Below are 25,321 nucleotides of genomic sequence, written 5' to 3' on the forward strand. Positions count from 1 at the left end.
AAGGTCTTGGTCACTGTTCAGGTGTCCGGGACCCTTTGGGGGGCTGTTTGCCAAGGGACATCCAGGGACCTCCCGTCCCGCGGTGCCAACCTTCGCCCAGGGTCCCGGCGGCCGGAGCCGGGTTCTTTCCTCCGGCCGGAGCCGGGTCTCACTGAGCTACACCGGGGTGGGGGGGCCCCACCGGCCTCTTCGTGGCGACTGAAATATGGGCCGGAAATAATTCACTTGGCGCCGTTCACACGCGGAGAAACAATCCCCATAGACACACGGAGCAGGGCCTGTGTGTCCCACCCCCACAGGGAACAGGGCCTGTCCCCCCACACACACACGGAGCAGGGCCTGTCCCCCCCCACACACACAGAGCAGGGCCTGTGTCCCCAACACACACACGGAGCAGGGCCTGCCCCCCCACACACGGTGCAGGGCCTGTGTCCCCAACACACACACACAGAGCAGGGCCTGTGTCCCCCCACACACACGGAACAGGGCCTGTCCCCCCACACACACACGGTGCAGGGCCTGTCCCCCCCCCACACACACGGAGCAGGGCCTGTGTGTCCCACCCCCACAGGGAACAGGGCCTGTCCCCCCCACACACACACGGAGCAGGGTCTGTCCCCCCCCACACACACACGGTGCAGGGCCTGTGTCCCCCCACACACACACGGAGCAGGGCCTGTCCCCCCCACACACACACGGAGCAGGGTCCCCCCCAGCAGGACACACACACATGCACAGCACACAGCGCGGAGCAGGTCCCGTCCCCACCAGCAGGAACACACAACACACCACACACACACATGGAGCAGGGACCCGTCCCCAGCAGGACACACACACACATACGGAGCAGGGACCGTCCCCCAAGCAGGACACACCACACACACACACACAGCGAGCAGGTCCCATCCCCCAGCAGGACGCGACATCCACACATCACACACAGAGCGGCCCGACCCCTCCAGCGGACACACACACACACAACCACACACGGAGCAGGTCCATCCCCCCAGCAGGAGGACACACCACACACAACACACAGACAGGGCCCAGACCCCTCCAGCAGTGACACACACACACACAGGAGGCAGGGCTCGGCCCCCCCCAGCAGGACACACACCACAAACACACACACACATGCCAGGCAGGGCCCGGCCCCCCCCAGCAGTGAACACACACCACACACACACACAACGGAGCAGGTCCCATCCCCCCAGCAGGACGGACACACACACACCACAGACAGAGCGGGCCCGACCCGCCAGCAGGACAACACACACACACACACACAGCACGGAGCAGTCCCATCCCACCCAGCAGGACGGACACAAACACACACACACACAGAGAGGGCCGACCCTCCGCAGGACACACACACACAACAGAGCAGGGCTCGGCCCCCCCAGCAGGACACAGCAACACAAAACACACACACCAGCAGCAGGGCCGGCCCGCCCAGCAGACACCACACACAACACACACACACACACGGAGCAGCGTCCCATCCCCCCAGCAGGACGGACACACACACACAACACACAGAGCAGGGCCCGACCCCTCCCAGCAGGACACACACACACACAGAGCAGGGCTCGGCCCCCCCAGCAGGACACACACACAAACACACAATCCACACCGCAGCAGGCCGGCCCCCCCAGCAGGACACACACACACACACACACACACACGGAGCAGGTCCGCATCCCCCCCAGCAAGGACGGACACACACACACACACACAGAGGAGCAGGGCCTGACCCTCCAGCAGGACACACACACACACAGAGCGGCGCCGGCCCCCCAGCAGGACACACACACACACACACACACACGGAGCAGTGGCCCGTCCCTCCCAGCAGGACACACACACACATCAGAGCAGGGCTTCGCCCCCCAGCAGGACACACAGTTCACACACCACACACACACGCAGCAGGCCCGGCCCCCCAGCAGACACACACACACACACACAACACACACACACACGGAGCAGGGACCGTCCCCCAAGCAAGGACACACACACAGCACGGAGCAGGGCGTCGCCCCACCAGCAGGACACAACACACACACACACCAACACACACACACACAGACGAGCATGGGACCTCCCCCAGCAGGACACACACACTGCACACACACACCGGAGCATGTGTCCCGTCCCCACCAGCAGGACACTGGTATCAACACAGACACGGAGCAGGCCCGTTCCCCCCCAGCAGGACACACTGTCATGGAGTCTGGGGGAGTCCGGCCTGCACCCCTCTTCTGGACCCACATTGAACTTTTATTCCAGCCAGTAAAACAGAAGGTTTATTGGACCAACAGGAACAGTCAGGGACCCCTCCCTCCAGCCTCCTTCTGGGGGTTCAGGGTGCTCGGATCCCAGCTAGGATCCCCTGAATTCCGCCCCACAGCCCCAAACCCAAACTGTCCTGCCTTTCCTCCCGCCGGCCGAATCCTTTGTTCCCTTCTCCTCCGCCCAAGTGCTCCCCCCGCCCCCCTGCCGGGCTCGGGTTACAGGCTGAGCACCTGTCCCTCACCTCCAGACATCCCCTGCTTTCCCATTCCCCACACAGACAGTCCCTACTCCATCACACACACACACCCCCATCGGATCCCGACCCCCCGGCTGGGGACCGGCTCACTGCAGCAGGGCAGGGACCCAGCACCGGGGCAGTGGTTTAGGAACCGCTGCAGGTCTTCCTCCGGGATTTGATCGGCCGGTGCTGGGTGTGGGGACGCCATTCGGGGGCTTGGGGGGCTCCTCCCCCCAAGTTCCGTGCCTGGGGGCTGCTCACAGCACACGTCCCAGCCCCCGACGGGCTGTGCCGATGTCCGATTGAGGAGGTTAATCATGTTAATTTGGGCAGCACGGGGTTGAGGCTCCCCGATCTGTTTGATCAGGAGATAAAAGTTCTTGCCCCGAATCAGGCTCCCCTGAATTTCCAAAGGACCCTCGGGGGGGGGTGACCAGAAGCTCCCACTGAGACAGATTCAGCCCTAAAGACATTCTCTTAAGAGAAAGGAAGTCGTGATTCAGTGGTAAAATTCTCCGAGTTATGACGTCCCAGTGGCATTGCTGCTGTTTGACACAGTGTTATGGGCTGCAACGCTCCGGTTATCATCCCCGGATAGCCCGGTGCGGGGAGACACAGGCCCAGCCTCTCCTCCGGCGGGGCAGCATCCTCGCTTCCCGAGCGAGCGGCGAGGCACTTAGGAGAAGCTGGAGCTAAGAGCTGTCGGAGCGAACTTAGACTTTACTTCGCTCGCTTCAAATCAAAACCGAATCCACAAAACTCAACCCAAACGCTCAGGAACCCTCGTCTCCTGGGAACGTAGAAAGGTCGGAGAAAACCCAGGCCGGGCCCCCTCTAGCAAGGTGGGTCCCCCCTTTTATGGGGCGAACTTTTCCTTAGCTTAATATGCAGGATCTGGCCTGTAGGTCTCTCGCATTGCAGCCAAACTTACTTTCGTATAAATCTATAAACCTATTTCAATAAACCAAACATTTAAACTATTTGAAAAAAATCTAGCTACATACACAAGCAAGCAGGTTAGTCCTTCCGGCGACAGTGGTAAGTTCTGGGGTGCTCCCGGCTTCCGCCCCCAAGGGGCAGGGAGTTCATTCATAACCAGGAGCAGCGTGATTAAGGTCACAAGGCTTGGCATTCAATTAAATGAAGGCTCGTTAGATGATCCTGAAAGCACTGCCCAGGCATAGGGTGACCAAACAGCAAGTGTGAAAAATCAGGACAGGAGGTGGGGGGGTAACAGGACCCTATATAAGGAAAAAGTCTCAAAAATCGGGACTGTCCCTGTAAAATCAGGACATTTGGTCACCCTAGCTGGGCACTCCAGTTAACAGACAGGAAACAGGGTAGGAATGAATGGTCGGTTTTCAGACTGAGGGGAGGTAAATCGGGGTGTCCCCCGGGGGTCTGGACTGGGCCGAACCAGAAAAAGGGGCGAACAGTGAGGTGGCAACATTGCAGATGATACAAAACTACTCCGGATAGTGAAGTCCCAGGCAGACCGCGAGGAGCTACAACAGGATCTTCCAAAACTGGGTGACTGAGCAACAAAACGGCAGATGAAATTCAACATTGATAAACGCAAAGTAATGCTCATTGGGGAACAGAATCCCAACTAGACGTATAAAATGACGGGGTCTAAATTAGCTGTTTCCACTCGAGAGAGAGATCTTGGAGTCACTGTGGATAGTTCTCTGCAAACATCCACTCAGTGTGCAGCGGCCGTCAGAAAGCAAACAGGATGTTGGGAATCATTAAGAAAGGGATAGATAAGAACAGAGAAAATATATTACCTCTGTATTAATCCATGGGACGCCCACATCTCAAATACTGCGAGCAGATCTGGTCGCCCCATCTCAGAAAAGATCTAGTGGAATTGGAAAAGGTTCAGAAAAGGGCCACAAAAATGATTCGGGGTCTGGAACGGCTTCTGTATGAGGAGAGCTTAATAAACCTGGGACTTTTCAGCTTGGAAAAGAGACGGCTAAGAGGGGATAGGATTGAGGTCTATCAATTCATGACGGGTGTGGAGCAAGTAAATAAGGAAGTGTTAGTTACTCCTTCTCATAACACAAGAACTAGGGGTCACCCAGTGAAATGAATAGGCAGCAGCTTTAGAACAAACAAAGGGAAGTATTTCCTCACACAACGCACTGTTAACCTGTGGAACTCCTCGCCAGAGGATGTTGTGAAGGCCAAGAATATAACAGGGTTCAAAAAAGAGCTAGAGAAGTGCATGGAGGACGGGTCCATCAATGGCTATTAGCCAGGCTGGGCAGGGAGGGTGTCTCTAGCCTCTGTTTGCCAGAAGCTGGGAATGGGCGACAGGGGATGGATCACTTGATGATTCCCTGCTCTGTTCATTCCCTCTGGGGCACCTGGCACTGGCCACTGTCGGCAGACAGGACACTGGGCTGGATGGACCTTTGGTCTGACCCAGTCTGGCCTGTTCTTCTGTTCTTATACAGAACCCAGATGTATCTGCCCCCCACAGTAACCCACTAGACCCCACTCCCCTGCCAGAGCTGAGACAGAACCCAGGAGTCCTGACAGGGTCTCTCTGTCTCCGCAGAGTTAGTGACAAAGTAAGAACAGACACCAACATTTTAAACCTACCCGGTGTCTCTTAACTTGACTCACCTCAAGGTGTCAGAACGTGTTTGTAATAGAGCTGAGCGGGTCTAATATTTTTTTAATTTTCTTTATTTTCTATAGGAATTAGACACAGTTCTCCTGTCAGCGAACTGCTAAGTTACCTGCCAAAGAACTAGAGTTTTCAGGTGCCTAAGTAGCCCCTGGAATCACGGGTAAAGTTGCCCCCCACCACCGCAACACCAAAATCAGAATTGGCACCAATGGCTGTCTGCCCGTTAGTCTGTGGCTACTAGGCTGAAGAGGTGAAGACTTCAGTTCCTAAGGGAGTTTAAAGAGTTCCCGCTGGAGCCGGGAAGGGGATTCTTGGCTCCGATCAGACACGATTCCAGCCAGCAATGCGTGGGGCTGAAAAACGTGGCTTAGGACAAGGCAGCCTGTTTCCTGAGCCGTGGGGAGAGAACAAAAAGAAACCAAACAGGCCACCTCCGTGCAAAGATCAGCAGGTCCCAGGATGACAGAGCAACCTTGGGGGTGAGGTAGTTCCGCCGTGAAGTCCAACGAGGTTGGACCATCTGGACGATAGAAGCACTTTTCACGATACAGTAGATCATCGTGCAGATGGAAAGCCAAGCTGCCAGGCTGCAGGAGGCATCAAGCGTCAGCCAGACTCTGGCCACTTGTGGGGGTTTTTTCGGTATTAGTGTCTGAAAAGGGGTCATCGAATCCTGTGCTCTGATACCACAAATAAAATTAGAAGCTCCCAGCACAGTATCTCAGCTCGGCATAGTCATCTTTGGTGGGGAATGTGCCTGCTTTCCCGTTTCGTGGCCAGGACGTGACGAAATCAGACCTAGCATTCGGCCGTTGGTGAAGATAACGGGGCCGTTCGAAGATATTCTAAGTTCTTGTGACAGATGAGGATCTGGACCAGGAACCCAGCCCCCCTCAAAAGAGGTCTCCACTCTCTAACTGCTGTTTTGATGGTGAGCAGCCCTCATCTCAAATATCATCGCTTTTCTCCACAGGCGTTCGCTTACATGACTAATACACACCAGGGAATGAGTTACTCGTCGTGTCGCTTCTGGTATTCGGAGAAGACGAAAATGGCATCGAAACGGATAACAATTGGCCCAACGTGTCCGAGGAAACATCGTTCATGAAACACTGGAACGTGACCGACGTGTTACATAGCCCAAGTGGCATCGCTCCATATTCCAAATGCCCATACTGAGTGCAGGACCCCCCCACTTCGTCACACAGGGCGTCCGGTCTACTCCCCGGCACACGTTATCTCAGTGAGTCACCGAAAACAATCCCCACGGCGCGGATGAATTCCTCAAGCTGCCCCGGGAGGGGGGCCGGAAGTCTCCAGGAGGGGGCAGACCCAAGCCAAGGACTTTCCCGTTTTCACGTAGTGAGGTCTTCAGGGAGTCAACCTGGTGGCCATGCCTGATCTTCGGCGTTTCTCTCTTGGGTGGCTCGTCTTCTCAGAGACATGACCGGGAGGTGAGCGGTCAGGGCTAACGGTCAGGGCCGTGGGGGTGGCCAGGCCTGGAGGTTCGATGTTCACTCGGGTCTTGTGATGTCAGCAAACAAGTCTTGTCTATCGCTATGGCTTTGATTCGAAGATCAAAACAGGAATATTAACATTTGTGAAGACACTTGAAGGAACTAGGATCATTGTCAGTGCGTCTCTTTGCAGGTTGGGATCACCTGTATCTGACCCGTTTAATGGATAAATTGCCCTGTGCTAATGGCCAGGATGTTTGGGAGAAGGAGAATTGTTTTTTCAGGCCAAAAGGCTGCTGGAAATGTATAAAAACCCTGAGACACAATCCTGCTTCAGCTCAGATCTGCTTTGGGTTTCAAGAGGGGGAAACCTTAAGCCACAAGGATTGAGATCCCCAGTCACTGGCTGGAGTCACCCTGAATATGGACATTGGACTTGTGACAGGGCCGGGCCAGATGGCTACAGGAGAGTGTTAGAACAGATATATTAGTCCCAGATTACAGGGCCGCCCAGAGGATTCAGGGGACTTGGGGTCGGTGGGGATCCTGGGGCGGAAGGACCCCTCGCAGCCGAACTGCTGCTGAAGACCTGGAGCGGAAGAAGCTCTGGGGGCTCAGGCCCCGGGAGAGTTTTCCAGGGCCCCCGGAGCAAGTGAAGGACCCTGCTCCAGGGCCCCCGAAAAATTCTCGTGGGGGGGGCCTGGGGCAAATTGCCCCACTTGCGTCCCCCCCGGGTGGCCCTGGCAGATTAAGTAGATCCCTTTTCCCTGGGTAAGGCAATGGGGCAGTTCCAGAACAAGCAGGAACTCGCTGGAACCAATCGAAGCAGGCAGGCTAATTAGGACAGCTGGAGCCAATTAAGAAGAAACTGCTAGAATCAATGAGGACAGGCCGGCTAATCAGGGCACCCGAGTTTAAAGAGGACCTCACTTCAGTTTGCGGCATGTGTGCGAGGAGCTGGGAGCAAGGGGCGTGCAAGGAGCTGAGCGTGAGTAGGCGTACGGCTGGAGCACTGCGGAGCACAAGCGTTATCAGACACCAGGAGGAAGGTCCTGTGATGAGGAGGAGGCCGTGAGGAGTCGTAGCTGTCACACAACTGTTAAGCGCCCTGGGCTTGAACCCGGGGTAGAGGGTGGGCCTGGGTTCCCCCCAAATTTCCCAACTCCTGATCCGACACAGCAGGAATTGACCTGGGCTGTGGCTTCTCCCAGAGGGGAAGGTCTCTGGGCTGTTTCCCGACCCACAGGGTGAATCTGTGAGGCGGGTGAACGCGCCAATACACGCAGGACCCACCAAGGTCGAGGAGGAACTTTGTCACAGCTGTTCCTTTCGGCAGCTACAGACTGATCTCTGCCGTGTAGCTGGACCTCAAGAACTGAATTCACGTCGCTCTGTCTGTGGATCTTTCACCAGCTCTGCCTCTTCTTTGTCTGTGTGACCTGTGGCCAGGCAGTCCTCTCTGGCTGGCTGGTTTGGTTTGCCTTAGGGGAGGAAACCCCCCAGCCTTGGGCCGTAACCACCCCGCTTGAAGCGATTTGTCCTGATTTTGGCGCTCTCAGTTGGGTCCCACCAGAACCAGCCTCATTACAGCCCCATGCTGGGATCAGCTGGGCCCAGCTAAGAGTCTGCCCCTGCCGTAGCTGGGTCCTCCGCATCCAGCCACTCCGCCACCGTATCTCGTTGCACGCGGCCGCGGGCCGCACCCTCACGGGCAGCGCCCCAGATGCAGCCGCAGCGCGCCCTGCAGGTGCATGCCCAGGTAGCGGGTGAACTCCTCGGGCATGGCGTGAACGCCCGACCTGGGGGGCTGGTTGTCGTAGTAGTGGTGGGGCAGGGGCCGCGCCTCGGGGTCGCTGGGGAAGGGCCAGAAGCCGTAGAGGGTGAGGTGCCGGCACATCTCCAGGGCGGAGCTCACCAGCATGAAGCCGGAGGAGAGGCGGTTGGGGCGCAGGCCATGGGAGCGCCAGTGCCCGTCCAGCCGTGCCAGGTACTCGGGGTTCATGAAGAGGGTGCGGGCCGGGGAGCCAAAGTCCTCCAGGGTGTAGAGTGCCTGGAACGAGACCGCAGTGTAGGCGGCGAAGCTGAAGGCCGGGACGAGGAGCAGCGCGGCCCCGTAGGCACCCACCGCCTCCGCGAAGGGACGGCGCCAGCGGCCCAGACCCCGGAACCTGCGGGCAGGGAGAGACGCCCCCGTCAGCCGCCGTCCTGGCACAGCCCGTCCCCCAGAGCCGCTCCAGTTCCCCCCCACGGCCGTCCCATCGCTCAGTCGCCTCTGCCCCGATCCCCCAGTGACCCTACGGCCGAGCAGAGAGCTGGGGGCTGGGCCTCCTCTGCCCCGATCCCCCAGTGACCCTACGGCCGACCGGAGAGCTGGGGGCTGGGCCTCCTCTGCCCCGATCCCCCGCTGACCCTACGGCCGAGCGGAGAGCTGGGGGCTGGGCCTCCTCTGCCCCGATCCCCCGGTGACCCTACGGCCGACCGGAGAGCTGGGGGCTGGGCCTCCTCTGCCCCGATCCCCCGGTGACCCTACGGCCGACCGGAGAGCTGGGGGCTGGGCCTCCTCTGCCCCGATCCCCCGGTGACCCTACGGCCGACCGGAGAGCTGGGGGCTGGGCCTCCTCTGCCCCGATCCCCCGGTGACCCTACGGCCGACCGGAGAGCTGGGGGCTGGGCCTCCTCTGCCCCGATCCCCCGGTGACCCTACGGCCGACCGGAGAGCTGGGGGCTGGGCCTCCTCTGCCCCGATCCCCCGGTGACCCTACGGCCGACCGGAGAGCTGGGGGCTGGGCCTCCTCTGCCCCGATCCCCCGGTGACCCTACGGCCGACCGGAGAGCTGGGGGCTGGGCCTCCTCTGCCCCGATCCCCCGGTGACCCTACGGCCGACCGGAGAGCTGGGGGCTGGGCCTCCTCTGCCCCGATCCCCCGGTGACCCTACGGCCGACCGGAGAGCTGGGGGCTGGGCCTCCTCTGCCCCGATCCCCCGGTGACCCTACGGCCGACCGGAGAGCTGGGGGCTGGGCCTCCTCTGCCCCGATCCCCCGGTGACCCTACGGCCGACCGGAGAGCTGGGGGCTGGGCCTCCTCTGCCCCGATCCCCCGGTGACCCTACGGCCGACCGGAGAGCTGGGGGCTGGGCCTCCTCTGCCCCGATCCCCCGGTGACCCTACGGCCGACCGGAGAGCTGGGGGCTGGGCCTCCTCTGCCCCGATCCCCCGGTGACCCTACGGCCGACCGGAGAGCTGGGGGCTGGGCCTCCTCTGCCCCGATCCCCCGGTGACCCTACGGCCGACCGGAGAGCTGGGGGCTGGGCCTCCTCTGCCCCGATCCCCCGGTGACCCTACGGCCGACCGGAGAGCTGGGGGCTGGGCCTCCTCTGACCCCGATCCCCCGCTGACCCTATAGCCGAGCGGAGAGCTGGGGGCTGGGCCTCCTCTGCCCCGATCCCCCGGTGACCCTACGGCCGACTGGAGAGCTGGGGGCTGGGCCTCCTCTGCCCCGATCCCCCGGTGACCCTATGGCCAACCGGAGATCCCGTTTCCCCCTCCCACACTCTGAACTGGGTTACCCCTTTCCCCCATGGGTCACTAGCTGGGCTCGCCCCTCCATCCCCCCAGTTCCGGTCCCGGCTCCCCCATGGGCCCCACTACGACCCATCCCCCCCCCAATCCCCCCTCCATGTGCCCATCGGGGCTCCCCTCCCCCCACGGCTCGTGCCCTGGTACCGGGCGTGCAGGATGCTGGGGTTCATGGTGACGATGCTCGATTTGGTGCCCACGTCGGCGGCGAAGCTCAGGGGGGGCAGGTTGAACCTGGGGAGGAAGTGGGGTGAGCTGGGGAGCAGCCAGGGGACCCCGGTGCCCCCCACCCCATGTGGTGTCCCACGTCTTACCCCCCCTCCATGGGCAGGGGTGGGCGGAGCCTCCCGCACAGCCTGGCCCCGCCCACGATCCGCCCCCAGCCCCGCCCCCTCCTGCGTTCCCAGAGCTCGGCCTGGGCCCGGGTGGGGGTGCTGTGGGCTCCTGCGCAGGAGGGGGGCACAAGGGGGCAGATGGAGAGGGGCGGGGCCTTGGGCAGAAGGGGAGGGGCCGGGGGCTACCGTCCCCCCCTCACCGTCCTCCCCTGGTACCACCCTCCACAGTCTGGCCTTTTAAATGGGTCACAGCCCCCTCGCCTCAACCGGCTACCCCCTGCCCTGCACCGTGACCCCCCCACTCGGCACCCCACTCTCCCTGACCCCCCCACTCCCTCTGACCCCCCCACTGCACTCCACTCCACCTGAGTCCCACTGCACCTCACTCTCTCTGAGCTCTCCACTCCCGCTGAAGCCCCCCATTGCACCCCACTCCCCCTGAACCCTGCTGTACCCCACTCTCCCTGAGCCCTCCACTCCCTCTGACCCCCCCATTGCACCCCACTCCCCCTGAAGCTCCCCACTGCACCCCACTTGCACTGACCCCCAACTGCACCCCACTCTCCCTGAGCCCCCCACACTGCACCCCACGTGACGTTATGAGTCTAATATAATATCTCATTAAAGGATAAGAGGACCAGAAAGAGTTAATTAACTCCCGGACTAACTTGACCCATGAGACAACCTTTAAAAACTGGTTAGGAAGATCTGGAAATGAACCGAGCTGGGCCATGCAGCCACGTGGGCAGGGGCAGAAGGAGTTAATTACCCCCTAGCCTGCCCTGCCCATGGGGGGGCTCGTTCGCCCTGAGCCGGGCCATGCAGCCGCGTGGGCAGGGGTAAAAGGGGGGTGTTTGCTCAGGGCTTGGGATGGCAGCAAACGGGTCTCGTCTGGCGCTGGGGCTTTGAGTCAAAGCTCAGATCAGGAGCATTCGCATTTGGGAAGACCCTGGCAGGAACTAGGATCATTGTGTGTGTGTCTCTTTGGGGTTGGGGTCACCGGTCTGTGACCCGTTTCATGGGTCAATCCCCCTGGGCTAATGGCCAGGCTGGTCGGGAGAAGGAGAGCGAAGCCGATTGTTTTCTCAGGCCGAGACGCTGCTGGAAACGGATACAAACCCTGGGCCACGATCCGGCTGCATCTCCGAGCCGCTCTGGGGTTCGAGGGGGGGAAACCTTCAGGCACAAGGATTGAGATCCCCAGTCACCGACTGGGGTCACCCTGAAAATGGCCATTGGGCTGGAACCTCAGGATTGTTTCTAAAAGGACGTTTGGCAGCTCTGAGCTCCTCTCTGCCGTGTCTGAACCTCAGGAATTGAATTCGGGTCTGTCTGTAGATTGAGCTTGTAGCCAGCACTCTCGCTTTGCTGTTTAACACATTTTAGCTGAGTTAATAAGAACTGGCTGTGGTGGGTATTTGGGGTACGATCGAAGTTGTAATTGGACCTGGGTGTGTGGCTGATCCTGTGGGATGGGAAGGACCTTTTCTGTTATATGAGGAGATCAGATTTTCAGGAATCAGCCGCATCTCTGCCGTGTGCGTCTGGCCGCAGGCCTGAGGCTGGGCACTTGAAGGGACCTGCGGGGTTTGAACGTCTGAGTAACCAGGGAGGTGCTAGAGAAGCTGTTTCCGGCTGGTTGGTAAATCTCAGTGTTAAATAACCACCAGTGTCTGGGGTTTGTCTGCCCCCGGGCTGTTTGCAGTTCACCCTGATTGAGTGACCTCAGCTGGCTCCCACAGGCAGCTCCGCACTGCGCCCCACTGCGCCCCACTCACCCTGAACCCTCCTTCCCCCTGCTCCTGCCCTGTCCCGCCCACCCGGCCGGCGTTACCTGATGACGAACTGGGCGCGGTCGATCTCGGGGCCACAGCCGCTGTCACGAAGGATCCCCCCGTTCCCCACTACGGCGCAGCACTCGTAGGGGGCGCCCTGAAACGGGGAGCCCTGCGGGGGAGGGGACCTGGGTCAGCACCCACCGACCATGCACAGGCCCCCCCCTCAACGCTGAGATGCAGCCAGCTCTGGGGTGGGGCGTGGGGGGCTGTTTATACAGGGACCCATCGCCCGGGGCTGAGATGCGGCCAGCTCTGGGGTGGGGCGTGGGGGGCTGTTTATACAGGGGCCCATCGCCCGGGGCTGAGATGCAGCCAGCTCCGGGGTGGGGCGTGGGGGGCTGTTTGTACAGGGACACATCGCCCGGGGCTGAGATGCAGCCAGCTCTGGGGTGGGGCGTGGGGGGCTGTTTATACAGGGACCCATCGCCCGGGGCTGAGATGCAGCCAGCTCTGGGGTGGGGCGTGGGGGGCTGTTTGTACAGGGACGCATCGCCTGGGGCTGAGATGCGGCCAGCTCCGGGGTGGGGCATGGGGGGCTGTTTATACAGGGACGCATCACCCGGGGCTGAGATGCAGCCAGCTCTGGGGTGGGGCGTGGGGGGCTGTTTGTACAGGGACCCATTGCCCGGGCCTGAGATGCGGCCAGCTCTGGGGTGGGGTGTGGGGGGCTGTTTATACAGGGACCCATCGCCCGGGACTGAGATGCGGCCCAGCTGCTGGGGGGCAATGGGGGGCTGTTTGTACAGGGAACGCATCGCCCAGGGCTGAGATGCAGCCGCTCCGGGGTGGGGCGTGGGGCTGGTTATACAGGGACGCATGCCCGGGGGCTGAGATGCGGCCAGCTCTGGGGTGGGGTCGTGGGGGGCTGTTATACAGGGACCACATCACCGGGACTGAATTGCAGCCAGCTCGGGGTGGGGCAGTTTGGGGGGCTGTTTGTACGGGACCCATCACCTTCATCATTCACGTATAGCTCGGCGGGACCTGAGATGCAGCCCAGCTCTGGGTGGGGCGTGGGGGCTGTTTATACAGGGACACCAATCCTGGGGGCTGAGATGGCGCCTAGCTCTGTGGTGGGAAGCGTGGGGCTGTTTATACAGGGGCCCATCGCCCGGGACTTGAAGATGCAGCCAGCTCTGGGGTGGGGCGTGGGGGGCTGTTTATACAGGCGACCGCATGCCCGGGGCCTGAGATGCGCAAGCTCTGGGGTGGGGCGTGGGGGGCTTGTTATACAGGGACCCATCGCCCGGTGACTGAGATGCCAGCCCACTTCTGGGGTGGGGCGTGGGGGGCTGTTTGTAACAGGGACCCCATCACCCCGGGGATGAGATGCAGCCTGCTCTGGGGTGGGGCGTGGGGGGTGTTTATACAGGGACCCCATCGCCCGGGGCTGAGATGCAAGCAAGCTCTGGGGTGGGGCGTGGGGGGCTGTTTATAACAGGGAGCCCAATCGCCCGCTGGATGCGGCCCAACTCGCGGATGGGGCGTGGGGGCTGTTTTGTAAAGGGACCCATTGCGCGGGACTGAGATACAGCCAGCTCTGGGTGGGGCGTGGGGGGCTTGTTTATACAGGACGTAGCATCGCGCCGGGGCCTGAGATGCAGCCAAGCTCCTGGGTGGGCACTCGATGTTACAACACACCCGGCACCCCCCCCCCAGCCCAGTGCCCCCTACCTGCGGCAGCATCTCAGCAGCTCCTCCTTCACCGGGGTGCTTCTGCGCCGCTCGGCGTCGAGACGATCGGGAGCCGGCAGCCCGGGGTGTGTTGTGGGTCACACCCAAGGTCGGCTGAAGCGTTACAAGCAGCCCCCAGCTGCTGCCGCTGTGCGGGGAGAGAGGTGAGGCACTGGGGGTAGTCGGAGGCTGCAGGGCAGAGGGGTGGGGCATGGGGGAGGGCATGGAGGGGCATAGAGAAGAGGTATTTGGGGCAGCAAGCAGGGAGGAGGGGGCAAGAGGTGGGGGCACGAAGTAAGGGCAGGGACTGGGGTGGGGACAGGAACGCAGAGGGGTGGGGGTGGGAGAGGAAAAGTGAGGGGGCAGAGGGTTGGGGGAGGGGAAGCAGACGGGCAGGGCACTGGGCGGGGGGAGAAACGAGGGGCAGAAGGGATGGGGGTGGAGAGAGGAAATGGGGCTGGCAGGGACACTGGCGGGTGGGGGGAAGAAGGAAGCAGGGGGCAGAGGGGTGGGGGGGGAGAGGAAGTTGCGGGGGCAGGGCAGTGGGGGTGGAAGCGAGAGGAAAGTGGTTGGGCAGGGCAATTAGGGTGGGGGTTGGAGCAGGGGGGCAGGGCAGTGGGGGTGGCAGCGAAGAGGAAGTGGTGGGCAGGCATTAGGGGTGGGGGGTTAAGGGGAAGCCAGGGGGCAGGGCAGTGGGGGTGGAAGCGAGAGGAAGTGGTGGGGCAGGGCATTAGGGGTGGGGGGTACCTGTACTGCCCCAGGGCGCTGGCATTGTGCACCCAGGGGCAGCTCTGCACCAGCTTCAGCTGCCTCAGGATCCAGTCCTGGTCCCGCCTGGGACAGAAACACAGAGAGTCACGGCTCTGCCCCCCTTTCCGCCTTCACTGCGCCCCCCAGGGGCCCCCCACTATCAACCGCCCCCTCTGCCAGCTGCGGCCCCGGCTACCGGCGCTAGCTGAGACCCGACACACTTGTCACCGGAGCCGGCCCAGCCCTCCGGCGCGTTGGGCTGGCTCAGGGCAGGTGTGGGTCTGCCCCGAACATGAAAGTTTCGCCGTTAGCCTCTGTGAGCGGCTGGGAGCTGCTGCCGGCAGGATTCGCACTCGCGGCGGCTCTGGCCCAGGCTAGGGGAGAGAGACGGGAGTTTTGCTTCACAACGGGGCCAACGTTTGCTGGGAACTCGGAACCGGGGACGGGGACTCGCCCCCCGGCCGATGCTGACGACTAACGAAATGAGCTGAGCCGTGTGGGATCATCACACACACAGGGCTGGTCAGTGGCCCGGTCGCCCCCGGGAAACGCCACGTGGCAGGAGGCTCGGCCTGTGAGCTTGGAAGCTGAACGAACCACCGGAAATTTCCCGTCTTTTTGGCTGTTTGAACTCAGAGGGACCAGAGACTCTGAACGGCTTCACAGACCCCCAGGGCTGCTCTGGAGACACTTTGACCCGACAGATCACTGCAGCGCGGTCACTCTTCGGATTTAGCTGGCGTGTGGACGTTCACTGGCTTTCTCCTGCATATAACTCGCTGATTTCTTTGTCCTGGTGCCAGTCTGCAACTCCCTACATTCACCTCCTTTTTAAGGTATCATTTCAAAACCCATAATTTGCTGATCATTATTGTCCTGATAAGATTTGTACAGAGAATGGCATGTGAGGTATCATTTGAAAACCCATAATTTGCTGATCATTATTGTCCTGATAAGATTTGTATAAAGAATGGGCTTGTGAGGGCATCATTTGAAAACCCATAATTTGCTGATCATTATTGTCCTGATAAGATTTGTACAGAGAATGGCATGTGAGGCATCATTTGAAAACCCATAATTTGCTGATCATTATTGTCCTGATAAGATTTGTACAGAGAATGGCATGTGAGGAATCATTTGAAAACCCATAATTTGCTGATCATTATTGTCCTGATAAGATTTGTACAGAGAATGGCTTGTGAGGCATCATTTGAAAACCCATAATTTGCTGATCATTATTGTCCTGATAAGATTTGTATAAAGAATGGCGTGTGAGGTATCATTTGAAAACCCATAATTTGCCGGGGACTTGGGGCTGGACGTGGGGTGAGGGCCCAGTGATCACTGGGTTCGGGGTGTCCAGCTGTGGGGAGTCCCGGAGGGCTCCGCGGTGAGACCGGTACAGGGACCGGCTGGGTGTAATCTACCCCCAGGCCCCAGCACCGGTGTGGGGGGGTTGGAGGGGCTGCCCCGAGGCCACAGGATGCGCCCGCCTCACTCACCTGGCGGGGAGGGTCCCCGCGCTCCAGTTCTGCGCCAGCCCCCGGCACTGCTCTGCCCCCATCACCGGGGCCTCAGGGCTGGAAAGGGGAAGGGGGGGTTATACATGGCCAGAAGAGCCCTCCCATACAGGGCCCCCCTAGCACCCCGTCCTCTGTCGCCTCCCTCCCCGTCTCACAGAGCCCCCGCTCCTCCCCTCCCCCTCCTCTCCCTGCACCTCCTTCCCCTCCCCACATCCCACCAAGCCCCTAGACCCTCCCCCCCACTTCCCCTCCTTCCCTTCCCTACATCCCTCCCATGGCCTCCTTCCCCCACCCACCCTCTGCCCCACTGAATCCCACTCCCTGCCAAGCCCCCCTAACTCACTGGGTCTGTCAGAGGCCAGTACCCCCACAGCCCCTCCTCCCTCCCCCCTGCTCCCCCCACGCACATGGGGTTCCTGAAGTGGGCCACGGTCAGGCAGGGATGTTGGGGGGCCCGCGCCGACACTATCTTGGGCTGGGACGCCTGGCTAGGGGGCAGAGAGACGGGGGTTAATGCCGCTAGTCCCGCTCCCTGGGAGCCTCCCTGCCCCACACAGGTTCGCTCCAGCCATGACCCCCCCCAGCAGCCCCCTGGGGCACCCAGCCCTGGCACCGGCTTCGCAGCACCGTGTCGAACCCCACGAGCGAGGCCGGGGTCTAGTAAAGAAAACCTGCGTCAGGCCGGGCAGCAGGATCCCGTGAAACCCCCGAGGGAGGAAGGGAGAAGTTTCTGTCTGATCCCTGCATGCCTCAGTTTCCCCTGTCTTTCGCCAGGCTGCCTGCGGGGCGGGGGGGGAAGGTTTACGTTTACTGCTGTGAGCAGTGGGTCTGTGGGGAGCTTGGGGGGTGGTTTGAAGGCCGGAAGAAGGGGTTCGGGCTGCGATTGATTGATGATTCCCCTGGTCGGTTTCGGGGAAGGGGAGGTGACAGCAAGGGGGTGCTGGGGGGGTTGTTTCCCTACTGAAGCAGGTTATCTCGGGGGGTTGCGGGGCCCATTCCAGGATGGGATCGATTTCCCTGGGGCAGTGTCTTTGAGGGGTGAAGGCGGCGTTCAGGGGTACGTCCTGCAGGACCTGTCCTGGGGGCTCTGAGCGCCCGGCTGTCAAGCACAGATTTCTGGGGGACGGGGGGCCAGGGATGTGCCAGTGACCCCCACGGACCACCGCCCCACACAGACCAGCTCACAGCTCTGACTTCCACAGGGTCTCCCCCAGCCTGTCTGGGGGCTCCCCATCTTGGGGTGCCTTTGCCAACAGGGCTTCAGAGCGTAACTCACCTGATGCCCCCCCAAACACACAACTCCTGGCTCCCCCCTCCGTCTATCCACCGCCCCACTGCACATTGACCCCTCCCAGAGCCCAGGAGAGAACGCCAGGAGTCCTGGCTCCCAGCCCCCCCCGCTCTAGACCATCTAGCCCCATCCCCTCCCAGAGCCAGGAGAGAACCCAGGAGTCCGGCTCCCAGCCCCACTCACTCACCTCTGACGCCTCCACAGCACAGAGAGGCTGAAGCTGAGGGTGATGCTCACACACAGCACCAGCCCCCAGCTCTGTCTCTGGCAGCAATCCTCTGGGGACCCCCTGGCGCTCAAAACTGTGGGGAGAGCAGAGCAAGGGGATGACACCTTCAGCACCATGGGGGATCCACCGGGCACCGGCCCCCTGGGTGCCGCCTCCTCGCCCTGGCCTCTCTCCCCGGTCTGCGGAGGGGAGTAGGGGCTGGTGTTAGAAGCAAGGAGGGCTGGGAGCGAGGACCCTAGACACCATTCCCCTCGACAGCGCCAGTAGAGACCCAGGATGTCCTGGCTCCAGTCCCCCCCTGCTCTGACCCCCAGCCCCACCCCCTCCCAGAGCCAGGGAGAGAACCCAAGGAGTCCTGGCTCCCAGCCCCCCTGCTGTAACCCACCAGCCCCCACTCCCTTCCCAGAGCCAGGGAGAGAACCCAGGAGTCCTGGCTCCCAGCGCCCCCTGCTCTAACCGCTCCCCTCCCAGCGCCAGGGAGAGAACCCCGGAGTCCTGACTCCCAGCCCCCCAGTCTAACCCCCTAGACCCTCCCTTCCCTCTGAGCACTGGGCTTTCAGAGCCAAGTTCACCTCTGGCCCCAGGTCCTTGCTATCGGCCTCCGGGGCTGCGGGAAGCCACAGTCTGGGTGTCTCCCGGGCGTGTCAAAGTCTTCACTTTTGTTTGTTCTGAGTCAAGCAAAACAGACACCTGCAGATGCTTAGCCAGTATCTGGGCAGGGCCCTGCCTACCTCTCAGGGCAACCAGCCAGACACTTCCCACCTCTCTTCCCCCCCTCGCCCCCGGTCCCGCTGACACCTCGCCGGCTGCAGCACAGAATGGGCTGAGTTAAGGGGATTTCCGTCCCCGGCGTCTCCCGGCACTGCCTCCCCGGGCACGATCCAGCCACCGCAGACTCTCGGCCCAGGGGAACCCCTGAAACACCAGGTCCGTGGGGCTGGAAGCGTTTTGAGACTTTCTGGTGCTTTTTGCTGGGAACGTTCTAGTCTCAAACATTCATTTTCTGCCCCCCCCCCATATTTCAGCCAGAAATTTCTTCCGTTTCTTCCCCCCCTCACTTTTTACCCAGCAATTTTTCAGCCCTGGATTCTCTGTGGGTGGAGCTGTTTCAGTTTTGACCAGAACCTTTCAGGAGCGTTTTTCCCTTGTAGGTTTTAGATTCATTTTTCCTTGCAATTTTTCAGCCGGTCTCCCCCCACATCCCACTCCCCTTTGTTTTTCGCAGGGATGTGTCCAGTTTTGGGGGGCCACCGTTGCAACATTTGGCCATTTTCTTTCCCTCCGTTCGGCCGTGCGACTGCGGAGTTTAGAGCACACGCCACGTTCTGCCCCACGAGGCTGAGTTTGCAGGGCATCGTCTTATGGACGTGGGTTTAGTGGGAAAGTGCGTTGGCTTCTCCCCGGCCGTTTCGGGAACCTTCCCCGTAAAGACCAGAGAGTGCCGACGAAAGGAGAAACCGAGGAGTTTGAGAGAAGTGAAGCCAGATAGAAATATATCAAAATATTCTGAGTACTCGGCAAGCAAGTTATTTCAAACTCTGTGCTTGTGAGGTTATTCAACACTGATTATAATTCTTTGAATATAGGCTAGTTTTTCTCACTTTCCCAGTCCCTGTTTTCTGCTAAATGCTCTCTCTTTCCCACCCGTAGCTTCTTGTCGCTCTGTGTGGCTGAGATGTTCACTCGAGCTTCGTCCTGGGGAGGACAGAGGATGAAGAAACGGATGCGACGAGGGACGGCTGCAAGAAAAGCTCTCTGCCCAAAGGGCTCTGCGCCTCGCAAGCGACCGACCCCGGAGCGTCTCATTCCAGGACATCGTCAATGACTTTGCAGTCCAAAAACCGTGAGAGGAAACGTTTCGAATGCCAGCATTCAACCGAATGGGCTGTGCAAGCGGACGTAGCCGCAGCTTGTCCCGCGTCCATTCAGGCAGCTGGCTTGGGAAGGTAATTGTGTTTGCGTTGCTGCAGATGACACAGTTTTCTTATCGACTGATTAGAAATACGCAAATATAATGCTGACAGGGACATTGCAGAATGTGGCTTATTTAGGTTATTAATCTATTTTTAACAACTTGGCCTTGGTGTGTCTGCAAATACAAAGCTTGCGTGTTTATCCGGCCAATGTCCTTTCCGGGGAAATAATGAATTGATGGTGTAACGATGCTGGCTCTCGCGGGACCCAACTCAGGGCACCAGTTCAGGACAAAGCGCTTAAAACAGGGCAGTTACGGCCAGTGATGAGTTGCCAAAATATTAACAACAGGTTCCCTCCTCCTCATCCCACGAGGGGATCATGCCCCCCCTGGGACTCCTGCCCCATCCAACCCTCCACGTTTCTTGACACCCACCCCTGGGATCCCTGCCCCATCCACCCCCCTTCCCTGTCCCCTGACTGCCCCCTGAGCCCCTGCCCCTGACAGCCCCCCGCTGCCGCATTCAAGCCCCCCTTCTTCCTGACTGCCCCCCCCGGAACCACTGCCCCCATTCAATCCTCCGTTTTCCTGCCCTCTGACTGCCCCGACCCCTATCCACCCTCCCGCAACCCCCCAAAGTCCCCTGTCCTCTTCCAACACCCCCTCCCTTCCCCCGCCCCTTACTGCGCTGCCTGGAGCCGCTCGGCTGGATCCGGGTCCGGGTCCCGGTCTGTTCGGCCAGGGCTGGGTCAGGGTCCCGGCCGGAGCCAGGACCAGAGCCGCTTGGCCGGGGCCAGCACTGGCACTGCGGTGTCCGAGTTGGGCCGGGCTAGGGACACATGGCTCGGGCTGGGGCCAGGTCGGGGTGGTGGGGTCAGGCTGGGGCACTCAGCTGGGGCCAGGGGAGCCAGGCTGGAGGGAGCCGCTCAGCCAGGCTGGGCTGGTCCTTGCCACGCCTCCCTGGACCCTCCTTGCCCCCCTACAGCGGATCGTTTGGGGAGGAGGGGGAGCGTGAGCTGGGGCCGGGGCGGGGTGGGTGGCTGCCTGAGCCTTCGTTATATAAACGACTTATAGAACCAGTTGTCCCAGAACAACCGGTTCTGAAAGGGCATCTAGATTTAACAACCAGTTCCCGCGAACGGGTGCGAACCGGCTCCAGCTCACCCCTGCTTACAGCCCAGGGCTGGGGATTTTCCACCTCTAAGGCAAACCAAACCAGCCAGACAACAGACTTCGGTGTCACCCCACTGGCCAACCACAAGTCACCCCAGCAATTCCCTTAGACACTCCAGTCTCCCAGTATTCCCACCAGTGCCACTCGTCCTGGGGATGAATGGTTATGAAAACCAACACCCCAGTAAAAGAAAAAGGTTCTCTCGATTCCAAAGGGCCAAGCCCCAGACCCAGGTCAACATGTTTATTAGAGAATATTTAAATAAGGATGATACACAGAGTTTGGCATGTCAGTCATTAGTCATCGGGGGCAACACACAGAGTATGGGGGGACGCTGGTATTTGGTTATGGGTTAGCATATAGTACATACAGTCTGTAATGTCCCCATAATTGTCCCACCATAGCTGTGCGGGTGAGGTGGCATTGGGGATCAAAGGTATAGTAGGAGGAAGTCAGTTTGAGTACGGTATTATAGCGCTACAATACTAATGGGCTTACACCATCATTAGTCACTGATCTCAGAGCAAGCAAGGCCGGGTAATTGGAACAGGGGAACCATAAGTAGTCAGGGATGTATCCATGAGTCGGTGGTTACAGTTGATCTTTCAGGGGATTTAGTTTATGTAGGGGGTTGTAAGGGTTTCCCCTCCCCCCGTGGGGTAGCGAGGAGCCACATCGGTCTCACTCCTGTACGATGTAGCGGTGGCCGTGATGTGTTCGGTGTAGATGTCCCTGGACACCGGATAGCGTCCGAGACCATCAAAACGTCTCATGCTCGCGCATCAGCGACGGCCCACCCTATCAGGCCGCTAAGTACAAGTTAGTATTACGAGTACAAGGGGTCCTTCAGGCGCCCAGCCTAGCGCATCTGTGATCAATATGTTCTGAGATCAGTAGGTGACGTGTAAACCTCGTAGCCCTATTGCCCGCAACGTAGTCATGTCAGGGGGCTAAATATTTTTGATTTTTTACGGGCCTCGGGCTTCGCTAAATCGCCTGAGGGTCTCTGTTTCTACGTCCATAGAAGACGAGGATGTCAGCGTTGGACTATTAGATTGATCTTATATTCTCGCGTCCTTCGTGTCCGTCGACGATGGTCTTTGGTTGCGCAGCGGGCTGTCGGGCCAGGGGATGGTGCGGTTGACTTTGCAATCTCACCAAGGGTGTTTTTATTTTTTTTTTTTTATTTTTTTTTTTTTTTTTTTTTTTTTTTTTTTTCTAATTTTTTTTGTTTTTCTTTTTTTTTTTTTTTTTTTTTTTTTTTTTTTTTTTTCTTTTTTTTTTTTTTTTTTTTTTTTTTTTTTTTGCGGGCGATGGCCTTCACTAGGCGGTCCTGGACGGCGTTGTGGCGCAGCTGCCAGGCTCTGGCGTGGGGCGATTGCGCTGCACAGGACGTGGGCAGTCTCCAGGGTGTACCCGCACTTCTGCAGCGCTGTCCCGGTTCCCGTGACGGAGGGGCTCCATAGAGCGGGGACGCTAGTTTAGTTGGCGCGGTGTATGAACCTCCAGTCGGCGAAGCGGGTGAAGCTGCCCGCGGGGGAGGCAGAAAAAAATGGTTGCTGGAGTCCCACTTGCTGCGTCACCCAAACCTTGCCCTGCGGGTTTTTCCGCAGGGTGTCCACGTAAGCGCGGCTGGACGGCGCCTTCAGGGACTCTCCAGCACGCCTCTGGCTCCGGGGCTGACGTATGCCTGGCCCTCCGTCCGATCTGCGCACCAGAACTCCCAGTCCTGCGCTGCTCGCTCCATACCAGCGGCAGCCCCAGGTCGCTTCCCTAGCCGGCGCGTTGGCGTGGGGCGCGGGACCACCCGCAATGCATGTTCCCACCTGTCTCGGCCCGAATTCGCCGTCCATTAGGAGGCCGCTCAAGAAAGTGGCTACATCCCTGGCCGGAGGGAGCCCTGCCGATTCGCTTCTCGTTATACACATCAGATCTTACCACAAATCACGCTGTTGCCAATCCCTAGGAATCGAAACTCTAAAGTTTATTCGTACAGGGGAAAAGATAGAGCTGAGAGCTAGAATTGGTAAATGGAATCAGTTACATACACGTTATGGCAAAGTCCTTAGTTCAGGCTTGTAGCAGTGGATGGAGTAAACTGCAGGTTAAATCACGTCTCGGAGAACATCCCCGGCTGGATGGTCATTCAGTCCCTTGTGCAGAGCTTCGGTTTGTAGCAAAGTCCCTCCAGAGTAGGAAGCAGGATTGAAGACAAAATGCGAGTGAGGTCTCCGCCTTATATTAGCTTTTCCAGGTTGTAAACACTTCTTTTGTTCTTACTGTGGAAAGTTACAGCAAAATGGAGTCTGGAGTCACTGGGCCAGTCTGCTCACCCTGCCCTGAGTCACAGGGCGTATCTGCCTCTCTCATGGGTCAATTGTGTAGCTAATGGTCCTTAATGGGCCATCAAGCAGGCTAAGCTGAGCTGACACCAACTTGTCTGGGGTGTCACCCAGAAGCACAGCACAAGTTTGAAATACAGACAGTACAGAGCCAATACTCATAACTTTAACTACAAAAATGACACATGCACCCAGACAGCATAATTATAACCAGCAACCCATAGCCTGTTCTTGGACACCTTATATGACCCCCTTTACATAAGATTTGGTGCCACTATAGGACCTTGGTTGCAACCATGTTCTATATGGTCTCAGATTATGTCAATAACGTCACACAAGGTTTAGGGCCTCAGAAGGTCCCAACCTGGCCCTGATCGAGTGGTTCTGTACAATAACGTTGGCCTGAAAGATGGGCCCCTCCCGGGGATCCCTGGCATGGGGGAATGTCCGTCTCACCCCAACGGGAGTGACGCCCTTCGCACCAGCATAACACCGATCTCAGGCGTGCCGGGAACCGGAGAGCGCTGCGTGATGCGTACAAAGGAGTAGCAGGACAGGCTGATGCTGGGGGACAAACCTTGGACAAAGGGAGCGGGTTGGGGTTTCACTCGGCTCCACACCCCCGTCTCCACCCGCTGCTCCTTAACGGACATTTGGTTTATGGCAGAACTGGTCCCGGGGCCGGCGCAGGGCAAAAGCACCAGGCTTCTGGGTGCTTCCTCTTTGGATGTGGCAAACTCAGGACCTGGTGCGAGGACCGGGGGAGAGGGGCCACCCATTGCAGGGAGACGGCGCCAGGAAACTCGGGAACAGGGCCTTTGCTGTCCCAGTCTCACCAGGGAATCCCCTGAGACCCTCCAGTCTGTCTCGCCAGCCGGACACTTAGCGATCAATAGTTCCTTTCACCAAAAATCAAACCACAGTCAGGGTACATCCAGTCCCAAGAAACCAGCCTCTGTCCCCAGATCAACTGGTCCCCTAGGCTTCCCGCCAAAGTCAACAACTGTAGCCGATCCTGGAATAAACTACGTAAAAGTTCATGAACATCCAGGGAACCAGTTGGTGGCTGCCTCTCAGACTTGGGATATGATGCTGTAATGCCGCACCGAGGAATCCTGTAGCTTTACATCCAATGTTGCCACCTATATTTTACCAGAACAATGATGATCAGCAAATTATGAGTTTTCAAATGATACCTCACAAGGCCTTCTTTGTACAAGACTTATCATAGTCCTGAGAAAGGGGGTGAATATAGGGGGCACAAGACTGGTATAAGGACAAAGGACTCAGTGCGTTAGTCGCAGGTGACAGCCAGCGAACATCCACACGCCAGCTAAATTGGAAGAGTGACTGAGTCATAGTGATCTCTCTGTTCAAAGTGTCTTTCAGGGCGGGCCCGGGAGGCGGCTCCTGAGGATCTCTGACAGCAGTTCAAAGTCTCTGCCCCCTCTGAGTTCAAAGAGCCAAAAAGATGGAAAAGTTCCAGTGTTTTTGTTCAGTTTCCAAGCCCACAGGACGAACCTCCTGCCACGTAGCGTTTCCCAGAGGCGACCAGGCCACTGACCAGTCCTGTGCATGCGATGATCCCGCACGGCCCAGCGGATTTTGTTAGTCTTCTGGGAGGGCTGGGGGATGATTCCCATTTCCCGGTTCCCAAGTTCACAGCAAATGTTTGCACAGTTATAAAACAAAATTTACATTTATTCTTTCTAGCCTGGGCCAGAGCCGCTGCAAACGCGATTCCTGCCGGCAGCAGCTCCCAGCCGCTCGCAGAGGCTAATGGCAAAACGCGTTCGGGGCAGACCCACACCTGTCCTGAGCCAGCCCAACGCGCCGGGGGGCTGGGCTGGCTCCGGCGAGGAGTGTGTCAGGTCTCAGCTAATGCCGGCAGCCGGGGCCACAGCTGGCAGCTGGCTCGCCTGCGTCGGTTCCCCGCAAGGTCTGGGCCGGCAGAGTCTCGAGGTGTTTGCTAAGAGGGCAGGCCTGGCGATCTTGCCCCTGCTGAGGAAGGCAGTAACCCGGGAGGGGTGGGTGCCCTGGGCA

The 25,321-nt window shown here is 59.4% G+C and overlaps 4 protein-coding genes across 5 annotated transcripts in view; 2 read left to right on the plus strand and 2 right to left on the minus strand.

The window, feature by feature from the left end:
* The window catches only part of LOC116836046 (uncharacterized), a 441,820-nt gene that overhangs the window by 241,463 nt on the left and 175,036 nt on the right, over positions 1–25,321 (plus strand).
* The window catches only part of LOC116836047 (uncharacterized), a 445,785-nt gene that overhangs the window by 205,910 nt on the left and 214,554 nt on the right, over positions 1–25,321 (minus strand).
* LOC116824745 (uncharacterized) overlaps positions 1–25,321 on the plus strand; it is an 864,335-nt gene that overhangs the window by 97,254 nt on the left and 741,760 nt on the right. The window lies entirely within an intron of this gene.
* LOC116836055 (alpha-2,8-sialyltransferase 8E-like) lies at positions 8,337–22,789 on the minus strand. Its single transcript, XM_032799419.2, is given in 10 exon segments — positions 8,337–8,799; positions 10,355–10,441; positions 12,377–12,505; positions 14,055–14,134; positions 14,137–14,202; positions 14,804–14,888; positions 16,307–16,384; positions 17,806–17,920; positions 19,449–19,542; positions 22,526–22,789. Coding segments are annotated over 10 exon segments (1,461 nt in total).

Source organism: Chelonoidis abingdonii, chromosome 11 (genome assembly GCF_003597395.2).
Source record: "Chelonoidis abingdonii isolate Lonesome George chromosome 11, CheloAbing_2.0, whole genome shotgun sequence".
NCBI classification, from domain to species: domain Eukaryota; kingdom Metazoa; phylum Chordata; order Testudines; family Testudinidae; genus Chelonoidis; species Chelonoidis abingdonii.